At 45.8% G+C, this 15,741-nt stretch overlaps 1 protein-coding gene across 1 annotated transcript; it reads right to left on the bottom strand.

Annotated features, from left to right (window-relative positions):
* Window positions 1-331: 331 nt before the first annotated feature.
* Window positions 332-2,016, bottom strand: LOC117952913 (trace amine-associated receptor 13c-like). The gene is made up of 2 exons (XM_034885518.1): window positions 1,704-2,016; window positions 332-1,338 (listed from the first exon to the last, which is right to left on the bottom strand). The coding sequence occupies exons 1-2, from the start codon at window positions 1,874-1,876 to the stop codon at window positions 522-524; spliced, it is 990 nt and encodes a 329-aa protein (XP_034741409.1). The 5' UTR covers window positions 1,877-2,016; the 3' UTR covers window positions 332-521.
* Window positions 2,017-15,741: the final 13,725 nt, after the last annotated feature.

Raw genomic sequence — 15,741 nt, 5'->3', positions numbered from 1 at the left:
TGAAATGATTCCAACAATTTTGTAAAGGGCCCAAGATCTTTTTGTACTGACAGTTTTATGTGAAACACAACTACAGTTCACAGCTGATGTTTTTCTATACTTGACGGGAAAGTGGGGCTGTTCTTTTTTTATCAGTGAAACAGAGGCCGAGGAGGCCTGGGATTTCTGTTTGCAACAAAATCAACACAAATCACAGAGATGATGCTTTGACGAAATTTTGAGACATACATACAAAGCGTTCATAGCGCTTTTGTTGTGTTGGGTTGAAATGTTTCATGTCACTAGTGATTTCCTAGAAACAGTATATGGTTCTTATGACTCTTTCTTTAAATGCAGCAGCATCAGAGAGACACAATACACAACAAGATAGAGCTGAAGAACAGGCATTTCAATTGTTGATCATACACAATTTAGACTTAAAGACAGGAAATTATATCTTCACTTTCTGTATTTGAAATTTCAGTCACTGAAAAGCATTTAATATTTAGACCAAGTCTGATCTCAGTCTCTCCACAGCCTCTCTACAGCATGTTGGTCTCACAGGAGCCAGGCTGCAGTATCTGAAGAGTAACTGTGAGTTTAACTGCTTTTCTAAACCAGGGGTAAAACAAGGCATAGATCACAGGGTTAAGACACGAGTTAGAATAGAACACAACGAGAACATAGGATGCAAATGAAGCACTGACCAAGGTGTCACCTGCAACAGAAACACAGTAAAATGGACAGTAACATATTAGAAACACAACTACCAGAACACCAAGAGTCCTGACTGCTTTCAGCTCAGATTTCTTTGCCTTTGGAGTCACTGACAGCTTGAGTGTGACAGCTGTAATGTGAGAGCGCATGGCACGAGCCTGAGACACAGCCACAGCAAATACTCTCAGATACAGAGCTACGATGACAGTAACTGGAACAATAAAGGACAAAATAAGATCTATTAGTCCTGTGAAAAAGTCAATGAACAACAAACATTCTCCGTAGCAGGAATTATACCTCCCCGGTTGATACAGGTCATCCTTCACAAAGAGAAAGCTGTAGGAAGCAGAATAGAGCCAACACAGAAAAACACAGAGTTTAACTCTGTTCAGAGTGATTCTGGTGTTGTAATGCAGAGGGTCACAAATAGCCACATAACGGTCAACTGATATGAGCACTATGTCACCTATTGAGGATACAGTAATGATGATTGAAAGATAATTATAAAGAAAACACAAAAAGTCATCAAGAAACCAGCAGGATGTTTGTCGGAGAACTTCTACAGGCATCAGCATGAGGCCCACTAGAAAGTCTGAAACAGCCAGAGAGTGGAGGAGGATGTTGGTGGGTGTGTGGAGCTGCCTGCAGGGAAAGAGAAAAGTATCACTAAACCAACAACACTGACAGAACAACCCTAACCAGTACTCAAAATTTAAAATATAAAATCCATATAAGTTTAAATATTTTTCAATCCCCTACATCAGTAAGAGGAGACAGATGAAATGACTTGGTTGAGGTTATGGTGGACAGAAAGCAATTATTAATATTGGTAACAAGGTAGACATGAACAACAGTCTCTGGCATCAAAGTCATTTGGAGATGGCTCAAGACATTTGGAGCAACATCATTCAGAACTAACTCAAAGACAATTCTTGTAAATATACAGCAGCTGTTCACATTTTAACGTTACAAATCCTGTAAAGCGAAACAAAGAAGTTAATATCTGCCTGAAGTGGGAGATTGAGATGATGATTAGCAGGTTGAGAGTCACAGTGGTCAGAGAGATGGAGTAGCACACAATGTAGATAAGCAGTGTTTTGGGCCAAAGAGACGAGGGCTTCCTGCAGGAGGTGTTTGGGAACTGTGGAAAGCAGAGCTCGGCTCCGTCCTCAACCTCCATCTGCAGAGGTCTGCAGATAGCTGCAGCTCTGGCAGCTTTCTGAACAAACCTGAGTCATGTAACTGATTTATCTCTCTCTCATTCTCTTCATCCCCTCCTCTTTCTCAGTCCCTGTTTGACTCTGATGCCCCTCCTCCCTGACTCTGCACTTCCCACCATCATCTTCACTCTCTCTTTAACCCTGCCTTTTTTCACCGTCTCTCTTCTATCTTTTTCTACCCTTGTTTCCTTTCCTTTGTCCTATTAATAAAATCTTTTCAAGTTCATAAAACAGAGGTCTTGCATTTCCAGCTCTGTCTCTAGAGCCATGGGGAGTAAGGTCTGGATACGCCATAGATGCATTCTGGGATAGGAGAAAACAACACTCTGGGTTGTTTGCATTTCTTTAACACAATCACAATTAACTCCGGAGACGCTAGGATCTGGATGCAGAGACGGTGGCTCTGCTAAATAGTCTCGGGAAGGAACTTGATATGGTGAAACACTTGGACCTGGTAAATGAAAATGCAACATACAATAATCAATCAAGTAAAATCACACAATACTGCAACGTGAGCTATTTAAATTAGATGGACACATGGTAAGACATAATTTGTTTTTACCAGAGTACCGCCATGTGTACTTTTTCTCTAGCAATCCCACTGATAGGCCCAGAAAACTCTGCTGGATGACTCGAATCAGCCAGGCGCTCAATCATGTCATCAATATGTGGCACAGGTTCAGGTATCATAAATCAATACAAAACGGTATTGTGGCATCCTTTTTTTAACCAACACCATTGGATTACACCACTTACTTTTGGAGCACTGGATGATCCCCAGAGACAGCATCAGGTCCACTTCTTTTTTCAAGGACACCAGGAGGTGCTCTGGCATCCTGTAACTCATTCGTTTAACTGGAGCCTCCTCCTTTAACACAATATCATGCTCTATAATATTTGTGCGATCTTGAAAATATTTGACGATTACATAAATCTTTTACCTGATTTTATCGATCAGCTGGCAAATGGCCCAGGTCAGGTTCCGCTGGGGTTGCTGGGGGCAGATCATCTTCCTCCTCCACAGCTCTGATCAGCAATACCTCTGCCTTCCTCTTAGGTCTTTCAGCCAACTCCTTTAGGAGGTTCACATGCAGCACCCTGCTGGAACATGGTTGGCTTGCAGTAGAAACTTGGAAGGGGGTTGGTCCAAGTTGCTTCTCCACCTCAAAGGGTCCCTGCCATTTTGCCAGCAGTTTGTTGTCACTAGTAGGGAGCATAACTAGGACCTCTGACCTGGAACAAAGGTCCTTTTCCATGCCGACCTATCATCCCATTCTGTCTGGTACCGCTGGGCCTCCACCATGTGCTGCTTGTCAAGTTCTGCTATATTCCGTAGCCTGTCTTTCATCTGAACAACATAGGAGATGATGTTAACACCCCCCTCCATCTGCTAGTTTCCTTCCCAGGCCTCCCTAAGCAAGGTCAGTGGTCCCCTTACCTCATGACCATACAACAGTTCAAATAAGGAAAACCCAGTAGAGGACTGGGGTACTTCCCGGTATGCAAAAAGGAGGTAGGGTAGCTATTGATCCCAATCAGAACCAGTGTCATTGACGAACGGAGCATTTGCTTGAGGGTCTGATTGAACCGTTTTGTCAGTCCGTCCGTTTGTGGGCGGCAGGGGGTTGTTTGCACACTCTTGATGCCAAGTAGTTGGTAAACCTGTTTCAGAAGCGTGGGCAGAAAGTTAGTGCCTTGGTCAGTTAAAATCTCACGAGGGAAACCAACACTAGAGAAGAACTGGACCAAGGAGAATGCCACAATCTTTGCTTTAACAGATTTCAGGCGAAACACTTCTGGGTATCTAGTAGAGTAATCTGTGATCACCAACATGTAGCGGTTTCCATTTTTACTTTTTTCAACTGGACCAACAGTATCCTAGTGGTAAGTCTGGAGTTACTGCAATTGCAGATTTTATGACAGTGTGCTGGAACCTCTCCTGCCTCTTTTGCCTGCGTGACTTCCACGGCTTCTCTGGTTGAGTGTCCAGATCTGTGTCATAAAAAGGCGGGGCACTGAGGTTAACAGAGGGGTCATCCACCAGCTTGGCCTAGGCTCTGGTTACGGCGACATTGCAACTTTATGGTTGGTTAAACAAATCAAATAAGAACGCCAGGTCAATACCCAGCACTACTGGGAATGGAAGGTTGTCAGCAACTCCAATGTTCAATAGGTAGGGTTGTCCTTCAATGTAAACATTAGCAGTGGGGTAAGGTTTCTTATCACACAGCAGATGGGAATGGTTTCAAGGGTGCACATAACATTAGCTGGTACAAACTGCCTGTGCACCAGGGTCTGATCACTGCCAGAGTCAATTAGGGCATTCAGAGCTTTACTGTTAACTTTGACCTTTGTCATCTTCATGGATTGATTGCTATAACATTTATGTAAATTGTTCCATGGCACAACACACATCTGAGTGAGCTTAGCGGATCATTTCCCAGCGGTAGTTGTTCATTACGTGGTGACCACAACAAATTACAGGGCATTATTACCACGTGGCTCAGGAACACTTTGGAAATCCATTGTCAGTTAACACAGTTCATCGTTACATCTACAAGTGCAAGGTGCTCTACCATGCAAAGTGCAAAACATATATCAACAACACCCAGTAACGCCACCAGCTTCTCTGGGCCCGAGCTCGCTTCACCTGGGCTCTGGTAATGGCAACATTATAACTTTGACGTTGGTTCAACAAATCAAATAAGACTGGCAGGTCGCTGCCCAGCACTTCTGGGAAGGCAAGGTTGTCTTCAACTCCAACATTCAATAGTTAGGGTTGTCCTTGCACTTCAATCTAAAACCAAGTGGAATTGGATTGAACTCTGGAAGTTAACGTCAAATTGCACCTAGAATCGAGTAAGCTTCCCTTTGTGTGAGGTCAGTTCCATTTGTATTCATGTGTGGAATCTGAGGCAAAGCTTTCTCATAACACAATCATATCTAACTTAAATATGGTGACGGCCCTCTGCCTACCAGTTAGGTGAAAGTTGCCGGTATTTTTCACCAGGCACGTCTGCGCAGTGTTAGGAAGGCAACGCGAGCCACAAAAGCAATTATGGAAATTCACGTCAATGTTTGATCTTCCACCAGCTGCGGTACAGGGCGTCCCTGTGAATAGTCTCACCGCTCCGGTAAATTTTTCCGGAGCTCCGATTTCTGGTGATCGTGGGTTTCAGACACGCTGCTTGGTTTAAATGCAACTCCCGTTGCGTCTCTGCCATTTGGAGATGGCCCCCCCGACCCCCCTCTTTCTTTCTTTATGTCTCTCTGTGTCTCTCTCTTACTCACACACACACACACAAACACACATACTCACACATACCTGGTGTGGAAATAAAAATAAATAAAAAAGAACAAAAACAAAAAAATCTCAGTGATTATAAAAACATTTAAAGTTAAAAAAAGAAAGTTATATTGAGTATGAAAACTCTTGTTCATTACATTTTACTTCATAATTGCAACCGCATGTGTTGTATTCATTGTTGCAAAACATTCTGTATATAGTTTGTTTGTCACCATTGATCTGAAGCTCAATTCCGTCATGTAAATAGTTTTCTAATCAGCAATAAATATAACAATTTCTGATCAACTCACATCAATTGCATGCTTAAAATAACATACAGGTTAAAGCCCCGCCCATTTCAAGACAACCCAACCCACTTCCGGGTTAAATCTGACCACTTCTGGTTTAGTCCCCGCTCAGTCCGAGTACGGATCCGGATACAGATAATTCATGTGGTAAACAGATACAGATACAGATAATGCTGTACTCGCTCATCCCTACTAGTCAGTTTCCCTAAACATCCCCGATTTCATTTAAGTCTACTCCACAACGCCAAGGACAATAAGAGCAATAGAGTAAGTTTCATCTCGGCCTTTATTCACCAGGACAGCTAGGGGAGAGAGAGGAGGAAGACATGCAGGACACTTACAGGTCGAGGTAAACCCCAGACTTTTGTATTGAGGAATAAACTTCTTCTTATGGTCGCGTGCCATCCCAATTGATCTAACCAGGGGTCCCACTAATTCATTTTCCCACTCATTCCGTTCCTCGGGAAAAGTCCTGTGTTTGATCCAGTTGTTAGTTTGACCCATCCAATACCCCAACCTGCCATCTATTTCAGAATTTGGCTCTCTTATACGTCCTGAACTTACTTCCTTCACCTTCGGGTGCGCTCCTGCCTTTCTACAATCCTAACTCTTTTTTTTGTCCTTAAAAAACAAAAAAACAGTCCAAAACCCTCTCTAGATATTAGAGGAGCTGCACAGTCGGGATATAATTCTCGGTGGATTTGGGACTGGCAGAAACCCCTCTCATATTTAACATGCTGATGGAATCCCTTTTTGTTAAAGATCTGGACAATTTGAATAAATTAAGTAATTTTACTCATGTCAGACACAATATCAACTGAAAAAACAGTCCTGTTCAGTAATGATTACATCACATGTTGATGGGTTCATGTTTCTTGTTTGTCTTCACACCTCTGATTGCAGACACCTCATTGATCGAGATGTCATCATCTGACGAACCCATACAGGTGTGAACAAACTTCCTGTCCAGAGGGGATCAGCACACTGCCTTTAGGAGCCACTAATGGGCTTTGTTTAACACATTGTTTAAAGAAAGGCAGATTAAATCCCCCAGGACCTGACTGTTTGTGTCTGACAATGCCACTTTACACAACAAAGAAAATGGTCATTTAGCCCATCAAACACTGATCTATAGGGAGTTGAGCCGTTGTCGCCAACATTTATGGCTGAATCCCATTTCTCCATCTTACCCCTACCCCTTACCCCCAGACCCTAACCCCTTGGCCCTTGAAACCAAGGGGTAAGGGCTAGATGTGAAAACATAAACCTATGAAATGGGACACCACTTGGTTACATCACCATACAGAATTGATCACAAACTTCCAAGATGCCGTCTCTGTTTGTTGACTGTGTGGGTTTTGAGAACAGTGTCATTTGCATTTTAGTTATCACCGTTTTAAATGTCATTGATGTTCACAAAAGCATTTTGTTAACAGATATCTGTCTTTGTTGCCCAATAAATAAAACATTACAAGCAAAAACATTACATTTACTATATTACAGAACCATTATCAACTATTAGAACCATAATTTACATGTCACACACAAAAAAAGGCTTCAAATGTGTAAAACAAAAAAAGACACAAGATCACAAACAAACAAATTAACTACATTTCATCAGTGTCCCATATCAAAACCAACAACAATATACAAGTGCGTGAACAGGAATTAATAACAAATGATTACAATAATACAGTACCAATGCAATAATGAATGGGTAAAACATGAACATATGAATTAGAAATCTTCTACTCGTTTTCAGCCCAAAAGTGGATCAGCTGCTGTTTCCTCCGGCGTCCCTGTGTGATACAGGACGGTATACGTAAAGCACGTAGCGATGTATCGTAGACCGTTAATATTATTACCGTCTCTGCGATATATACAGTCCATTCAAGGCAGAGAAATGCGGGACTGTTGTTCAAATCAACGGTAACGTTAGCGGTTAGCGATTAGCGTTAGCATAAGCTAGCGATTTTTAAAAAGTTTCAGTTAAGAACATGGGTGCAAGTAAATATGTACAGAACTGCATATTCACCCCAATGATGTCCCCCCACCTTTTATAGCTCAATTCTAGGAAAATTACAGACTTGGTTAGAATTTGAAAATAACAACACTAAGTGGCAAAAAACTACGGAGTCACTCAATTCTCATTGGCCGGGCATTGCCATAAGTCTCCTGGTACACGCCTGGCTGCATCATATGAGGAGCCATCATTCATTTTCATTTAGGCCACAGACACACATGTTGCTGAGTCCTCTGTAGTAAGTATTCTTCAGGACAAGTAATATGTTCAAGAATGGGAACATATCAAGTATTTTAGTGACACCTGTGTTGCTTGTTAATAAAGTTAATAATATGGCCTACTGTAAAACCAACAGTGCTTTGTAAATATAATGCAAAATCAGGATTATAAAACCTGGATGACCTGTAATTTTCTAATGTTAAACTCAGCTAAAACTGAAGTTATTGTTCGGTGGCCCAAGCACCTCCGTGACGCATTATCCAAAAAGATAGTTACCCTGGATGGCATCACCTTGGCCTCCAGCAATACTGTGAGGAATCTTGGAGTTATTTTTGATCAGGACATGTCTTTTAATTCTGACATTAAGCTAATTCCAAGGACCGCCTTCTTTCACCTACGTAATATTGCAGGAATATCCTGTCTAAAAATGATGCAGAAAACCTAGTCCATACATTTTTTACTTCTAGGCTGTATAACCGCATTTCTTTATTATCAGGCTGCTCGAAAAAGTCCATGAAGACTCTTTAGCTGATCCAGAATGCTGCAGCACGTGTTCTGACCGGAACCAGGAAAAGAGATCACATCTCTCCTGTTTTAGCTTCTCTGCATTGGCTTCCTGTAAAATCCAGAATAGAATTTAAAATCCTTCTTCTCATGTCACACATCAAATCCATTCTCCCCCCCACCCTGGAGCCCTTCCAATTTGCATACCGAGCCAAACGGCCCACAGAGGATGCAATCTGCTCTACCCTCCACCCAGCCCTCACCCACCTGGAAAAAAGAGACTCATAGGTGAGATTGCTTTTTATAGACTTCAGTTCTGCATTCAACACCATAATACCACAACAACTCATCTGCCAACTTGACAACCTGGGACTCAGTACCTACCTCACATCCAACACCTGCCGCTGACCATCGACGGTGCTGTGGTGGAGAGAGTGAGCAGCACCAACTTGCTTTGTGTACATAGACGACATTATCGTTTTCTCCAGGTCCCAGGAACAACATCTATGTAACCTTGAGGCAGTGTTTGAAAGACTTCACAATGCACATCTAACCCTCAATGTTGCTAAATGCCATCTTCTGCAACCTCAGCTCACCTTCCTAGGACATGTGGTCTCAGGGAAAGGCATGGAAGTGGAAACGGCAAAGGTGGAAGCGATTACGGCATACCCAGCACCTAAGGATCTCAAGAGTCTCCAGAGATTCTTGGGGTTGGTGGGTTGGTATCATAAGTTCATCCCTCGGATGGCCAATATCAGCACTCCACTTAAAAACCTCAAGAAAAAAGGATTCAAGTGGGACTGGAGTGGGCAGTGTCAGGTCGCCATTGAACATCTTAAAGGGATGCTGCAGTCGTCCCCAGTGCTGCCTCAGCCAAAGCCACAGGGGAGTTTTCAGGTGCACTGTGATGCTAGTGATGTGGGTCTGGTCCTGATGCAGGCTATAAATGGTGAAGACCGAGCCATTGTGTTTGCCTCAAGAGCTCTCCATGGTGAGGAACTGAGATATTCTGGCGTTATTGACTGGAAGGAGAGGTCTTTGACGTATACACAGATCACAGTGCACTGGCCTGGGCATTCAACTGTCCCAAAACGTCATCCCGACTCCCCCGATGGACATGACGCCTACAGGCATTCTCTGTCCGGGTCCATTATAACAAAGGTTTCTGTAATGTAGTACCAGATGCCTTGTCCCGAGTACATCCTCAACAGGTCGGAAGGTTATGTGTGGCTGTTGCTAAAGCCTACTGATCGGATCTACCCAAAACACTCCAGGATATTGAAAAAGCCCAGGAGACTGACTCTCTATGCCAAGAGCTTGGTCATACCGTCTGCCATCCAGCACCGAGTTGCCTCCATTATCACTACCAGCCGGGAGTGTTTTACTGGGGTGTACCATCGAAGTATGGTGGATTCAATTACCAGCTGGTTGTTCCCGCTTGGTTAGTCCCAGAGTTTCTGGCTTACTATCATGACAGTCCATTTGGAGGACACTTAGGAAGGATGAAGACGCTCCTGAAGATCCTGGAAGTAGCATGGTGGCCAAGAATTCGCAAGGAGGTTTGGAACCATGTGCGGGGTTGCCCTACCTGTCAACAGAACAAGGGATCAACTCACAACCCAGCGGGACTACTCCAGTCAACAGAGGTCAGGGCACCAGGGGAGATGATAGGAGTGGACTTTATGGGCCCTCTTCCTCCCAGCAAAGCCCATAATTCAGTTCTTGTGGTTGTTGTCAACTACTACAGCAAGTGGGTGGAGCTGTTTGCTTTGAAAGATGCCAAGACACCGAAGGTCTGCCAGATCCTGAAGAACGACATCTTCACACAATGGGGAGTACCTACCTTTCTCGTGTCTGACCGAGGGCCCCAATTCACTAGTCGCTTATTGGCTGGCCTCTGTGAATCCTGGGGCATTACCCAAAATGTAAATGTGGTAGACTTGAAACCATTCTACGGCCCCGATAAGCCACTGGCTGGGGGGGTGTGGGGGAGGGGGAATGTAATGCTCACCCATACTATCTTCCTGTGCAGCTTTTTTTTTTATGTGATGGGGAACATGCATTTTATGTATTTGTTTTTTGCTGTCACTTGTAGAAAGTAATAAGCTGTGTTATCTCAGGCCTGAGCTGGGACCACGGATTGTTTACATACTGACATTTGTATACATTTTTCCCTTATGAGTGGTTTGTTGTAGGCGGGGGTATAAAGGAGACGGGGTTGTGACGTAAAGGGGGATCAGCTGATTGATCGGGGGGAGAGAGACTTTGGAGATCAACGGGAGAGGCGTTGACAATTGGAGAGGGCTCTGGTTTTCACAGGCCTGCCAGATGGGATACACCGCGTGATAAATTCTTTATTTTTTCTCAGTGGATTATCAATTGGAAGTTACTCTGGACTACTGCATCAACCCTTCTACTAATCGGACTTGGCAAGGTCGCGTAAGTTACCCGTGCAACACTTATTGACTGCGGCGTCTCGCCACGCTTCACCCTGCATTTTTTGTTTTTGTTCATGGTTTGTTTTCAAAGGAGGAGGACTTTTGTTTATCCGGATTATTTAAATTACTTTAACGAACTTTTGAACTGCGGGACATTGGGTCTTTTTTGTTGAGGGGTTTAAATGTGCGGGATTGTTTATGGTTGTGTTGAATATGTTTGCATGAAGGACTACGTTGTTTTGTTTCAATACACTTTGTGACACTCATATCTATGTTTTCCTTTGTCTGTGGACAGGATTATTACTCTCACGGTATTTAAAGGGGTGTTGGAGGACATAGTCGAGGTTTGATTGAGTAGCAGGGATAGGTTGTATATAACCTTTTTATTGAAATGAGAGAGCCGCCCATTTTCTTAATTTTATGTGTTGTACTTTTCCTTTGCCGGTTGTGTTTTTACACAGTGTTTCCCCTGAAATCTGTTAAAGCAAAGATTGTGGCATTCTCCTTGGTCCAGTTCTTCCTAGAGTTGGTTTCCCTCGTTAGATTTTAACAGACCCAGGCATTAACTTTAAGTCCACACTTCTGAAACAGGTTTACCAGCTACTTGGCGTCAAGAATGTGCAAACAGCCCCCTACGAACTTATGGAGCATTTGCTTTATGGTCTGATTGAACCGTTCTGTCAGTCTGTCCGTTTGTGGGTTACAAACTGACAAAGAAAATCAGAGCTGAAAGCAGCCAGGACTCTTGGTGTTCTGGTAGTTGTGTTTCTAAAGTGTTTATGTCCATATTACTGTGTCTCTCTTGCAGGTAATAGCTTCATTAATGTTTCATCTGTATCCTATTTTCTCTTTGTGTGGCAATTTAACTCTTGTCTAAACCCTGTGATCTATTCTTTCCTTTACCCCTGGTTTAGAAAAGGAGTTAAACTCATAGTTACTCTTCAGATACTGCAGCCTGGCTCCTGTGAGACCAACATGTTGTAGAGAGGCTGTGGAGGAACTGGGATCAGACTCGGTCTAAGGATTAAATGAATTAATATGTTCCTTCTGTTTTGTGACTGAAATATCAAATACAGAAAGTGAAGATATACTTTCCTGTCTGATCAACAATTAAAAGGCCTGTTCTTCAGCTTCCTCTTCTTGTGTATTGTGTCTCTTTGATGCTGCTGCATTTAAAGAAAGAGTCGTAAGCACAATATGCTGTTTCTAGGTAATCACTAATAACATGAAACATTTCAACCCAACACAACAAAAGCGACATTTAAGCTTTGTATTTATGTCTCTATATTTCGTCAAATTATCATCTCTGTGATTTATGTTGATTTTGTTGCAAACAGAAATCCCAGGCCTGCTCGGCCTCTGTTTCACTGATAAAGAAGAACAGCCCCACTTTCTCATCAAGTATAGAAAAACATCAGCTGTGAACTGTAGTTATGTTTCACATAAAACTGTCAGAACAAAAAAGAAATTAGGCCCGTTACAAAGTTGTTGTAATCATTTGAATTTAGTGTCATTTATATGTGATCCTTGTTTAACATATATTGTCTTTATGACATAACTATGTAAAGCACTATGAAGTCCTGTGGCAAAAAGCAAAATAATAGATTATTTGAAAAGACAGGATTATCTGCAGTTCATCAGATCATTGCAGTCCCATTTCCAGAGAAACATGTAATCATGGGACAAAGAAAGTAACTTATGTAAAGAGTAGTGGATTGCCAGTTTTAATCAGTTTTATTAGACAATCATCGGAATTGTCATTTATTTAATGTTACATAGCAAAGAGATTTGTTGTAAAGTGGCATTTGATAATAAACAGACATTCACAATGTGATATTGTGTCTTTTTATCGATTTTTCACACTGATGTGAAATGACAAGAACAATAATGACATGTTGAAAAGGGGGAAACCAACCATAGTGTGATTCAACTAAACTAAATGAGGCAGGTGTTAAAGCCTGAGTCCTTTTTTGGTGGTCGACTTTTCGGTCCAATTGGGTGACAGATGCGTGCAGAAACGTCTCGGGTTGCGTATGTAACCCTTGTTCCCTGAGATAGGGGAACGAGACACTGCGTCGGTTACGACACTATGGGAACGCCTTTAGGAATGACAGGGCTGAATGCGAATGAAAACTACTCCAATCCTATTGGTCCTAGTGAGATCGGTAGCATGTGACGGCATAACCGTAGGGGCATATAAGCACACCGGCACATAGCTCATTAGCACTTTCTATGAAGCAAGGCACTCCAGGCGGGGCGAGGGGCGGTGAACCGATGCAGTGTCTCGTTCCCCTATCTCGGGGAACAAGGGTTACATACGTAACCCGAGACGTTCCCCTTCGAGGGGAACTCAAACTGCGTCGGTTACGACACTATGGGAACGAGATACCCACTAACCCGCGCCGAACCCCCGCCTGCCCTAGTGTGTAAGCAACCTGTGGGCACGACTAGGAGGAGAGCCCCCGGGTGTCTGATCGTTCAGATAGTCTGAACGATCCAGTTGCTGACAGTATGTTTGTAAGCGGGGAGCCCAGCCTTGGGGGACCCGTAACACACCAGCAACTGGTCTGCATTCCTCCACCGGGAGGACCTCAGAGTGAAGACACGCAGTGCTCTGACAGGGCAGACCAAATGGAGCCTCCCATCCTCCGCCGTCACATGAGGTGGAGGATGAAACGCCTTCAGTACCAAAGGCCCCATGACGGTGGACTGCACCTTGGGAATGTAGCCCGGAACCGTGCGCAGGATGGCCCTCACATTACCCGGGGCAAACTCCAGGCATCGGGGAGCAACCGAAAGGGCCTGGAGGTCCCCCACCCTCCTCAGAGAGGTGATAGCAAGGAGGAAGGCCATCTTCAGGGTCAGGTACTTGGCCTGAGCCGACTCCATGGGTTCGAAGGGGCCCTCAGCCAAAGCTTCGAGAACCACCACCATATCCGAGGTGGGAATCCTAGGGCCAGTCGCAGGTCTCATCCTCCGGTTCCCACGGAGGAATCGCACGACCAGGGGAAGCCTCCCCAGAGACCCATCCCTCAAAGGATGCCAAAATGGCTGCCAAGTAAACCTTGAGGGTGGATGGGGAGAGGCTCGCAGAGAAGCGGTCCTGCAGAAACTCCAGCACCTGAACCACCGTGCAGGTAACAGGGTCCAGCATGCGTTCTCTGCACCAGGCAGAGAAGACGTTCCACTTCAGGCCATACATCCTCCGTGTAGACGGGGCCCTGGCGCTGAGGAGAGTCTCGACCGCTCCTGCCGTCAGGCTCGCTTCTAGGTACTGGGCCCCCTCAAGGGCCAGACCCACAGCCGCCACAGGGCGGGGCAAGGGTGAAGAACCCGGCCTTCTCCCTGGGACAGGGAGGACCGTCCAGGAGCGCCATCAGGTCCAAGAACCCCACTCGGGTCGGCCAGAATGGCACTACCAGAAGCTGGCGGATGCTCTCCCGACGGACGCTCCCCAGGCGTACAGACGCAGCCTAGGCCACTCCCGCACCACGGCGTCCAGCCCTAGAGGGGCCGGCAGCGTCATGGAGAACCACAGAAGACAGTGCGAAGTCTCCCGAGACGCAAACAACTCCACGTCTATAGGTCCAAACCTTCCGCACAAGGGGTGGAGCCGCCATTCCCCGGGCCTCAGCCCCTGTCTCGACAGCATGTCCGCACCCTGATTCTGAAGCCCAGGGATAAACATCGCTCTGATAGAGAGCAGTCTCCGCTGGGACCACAGGAGGATCTGATGCGCCAGTCTGCAGAGAGGGCGCAAGCGCAGTGATTCAGGCCACCACTGCTGTAATGTCGGACCTGACCAGCACGTGGTGACCCAGGAGTGCAGGCAGGAAGCTCCTCAGAGCCTGGAACACGGCCAGCATCTGGAGGCAATTGATGTGCCATGACGAGTGATGCTCCTGTCAAACACCCCTCGCAGAGCGGTTGTCCATGACCACGCCCCACACGGTGAGGGAAGCGTCTGTCGAAACGATTACACGGCGACAGGGTGCCCCCAGTGCGGGTCCTTGGGACAGGAACCAAGGCTTCTTCCACACCGATAGGGCACGAAGACATTTGTGCGTAACCCGTATTAGGCGGAACGGGTTTCCCCTTTTGGGAGAACCCCTTGGATTTCAGCCACCACTGCAGGGCCCTCATGTGCAGACGACCAGAAGGTATCCCGCTGGAAGCAGCCGTCATGAGGCCCAACACCCTTTGGAAGTGTTTTACTGTGATGGCGCGGCCCAGCCTCACACTCTTCACCCTGGCCAGAACGGACTCGACACGAGCCGGAGACATCGTCAACGAGTCCCACACCACCCCTAAGAACACAGTCCTTTGGGCAGGTGCAAGCACACTCTTTCCCTCGTTGAGCCTCAGCCCAAAACGAAGAAGATGAGCAAGGACGACGTCTCGATGCCGAACCGCCAACTCCCGAGACCGAGCCAGGATAAGCCAGTCGTCGATGTAATTGAGGACCCGGATGCCCTGGAGCCTTAGAGGGGCCAGTGCCGCATCCATACACTTGGTGAAAGTGCGAGGGGAGAGCCAGGCTGGAGGGAAGAACCTGATATTGGTATGCCATGCCCCCAAAGGTGAACCTCAGGAACTTCCTGTGGGAAGGATGAATGGAGACGTGGAAGCATGTGACCCTCAGTTCCACGGTGACAAACCAGTCCTCGGACCGGATGTGACACATGACGGCAGGGATGTAGAGCATCTTGAACCTGTGTCTCCTCAGAGACCGGTTCAGAACCCGCAGATCCAGAACAGGGCGCAGGTCTCCGTCCTACATGGGAACCAGGAAGCACCGGCTGGGGAACGAGCTCCACGGCCCCCTTCTCCAGCAGCGAGCGCACTTCCTGTCCCAGCACCAGGCCCTGGTCCTGGCGCACCACAGTCCGGACCACCCAAGTGAAGCCGGGGGGGCGGACCCGGAACTGCAGCCCGTACCCGTCTAAGACGGTGCGCAGAACCTAACTTCTGCAAAATCCGCCAGCGGAACCAACCCCTCGGGGCTGGTGGTTATTACGACGTGCCAATCAAGGACGGGCCCCTAAAA

Source organism: Etheostoma cragini, chromosome 11 (assembly GCF_013103735.1).
Source record: "Etheostoma cragini isolate CJK2018 chromosome 11, CSU_Ecrag_1.0, whole genome shotgun sequence".
Lineage (NCBI taxonomy): Eukaryota > Metazoa > Chordata > Actinopteri > Perciformes > Percidae > Etheostoma > Etheostoma cragini.
Note: the sequence above shows the minus strand (reverse complement) of the source record. Positions and strands in the feature narration are given on the sequence as shown.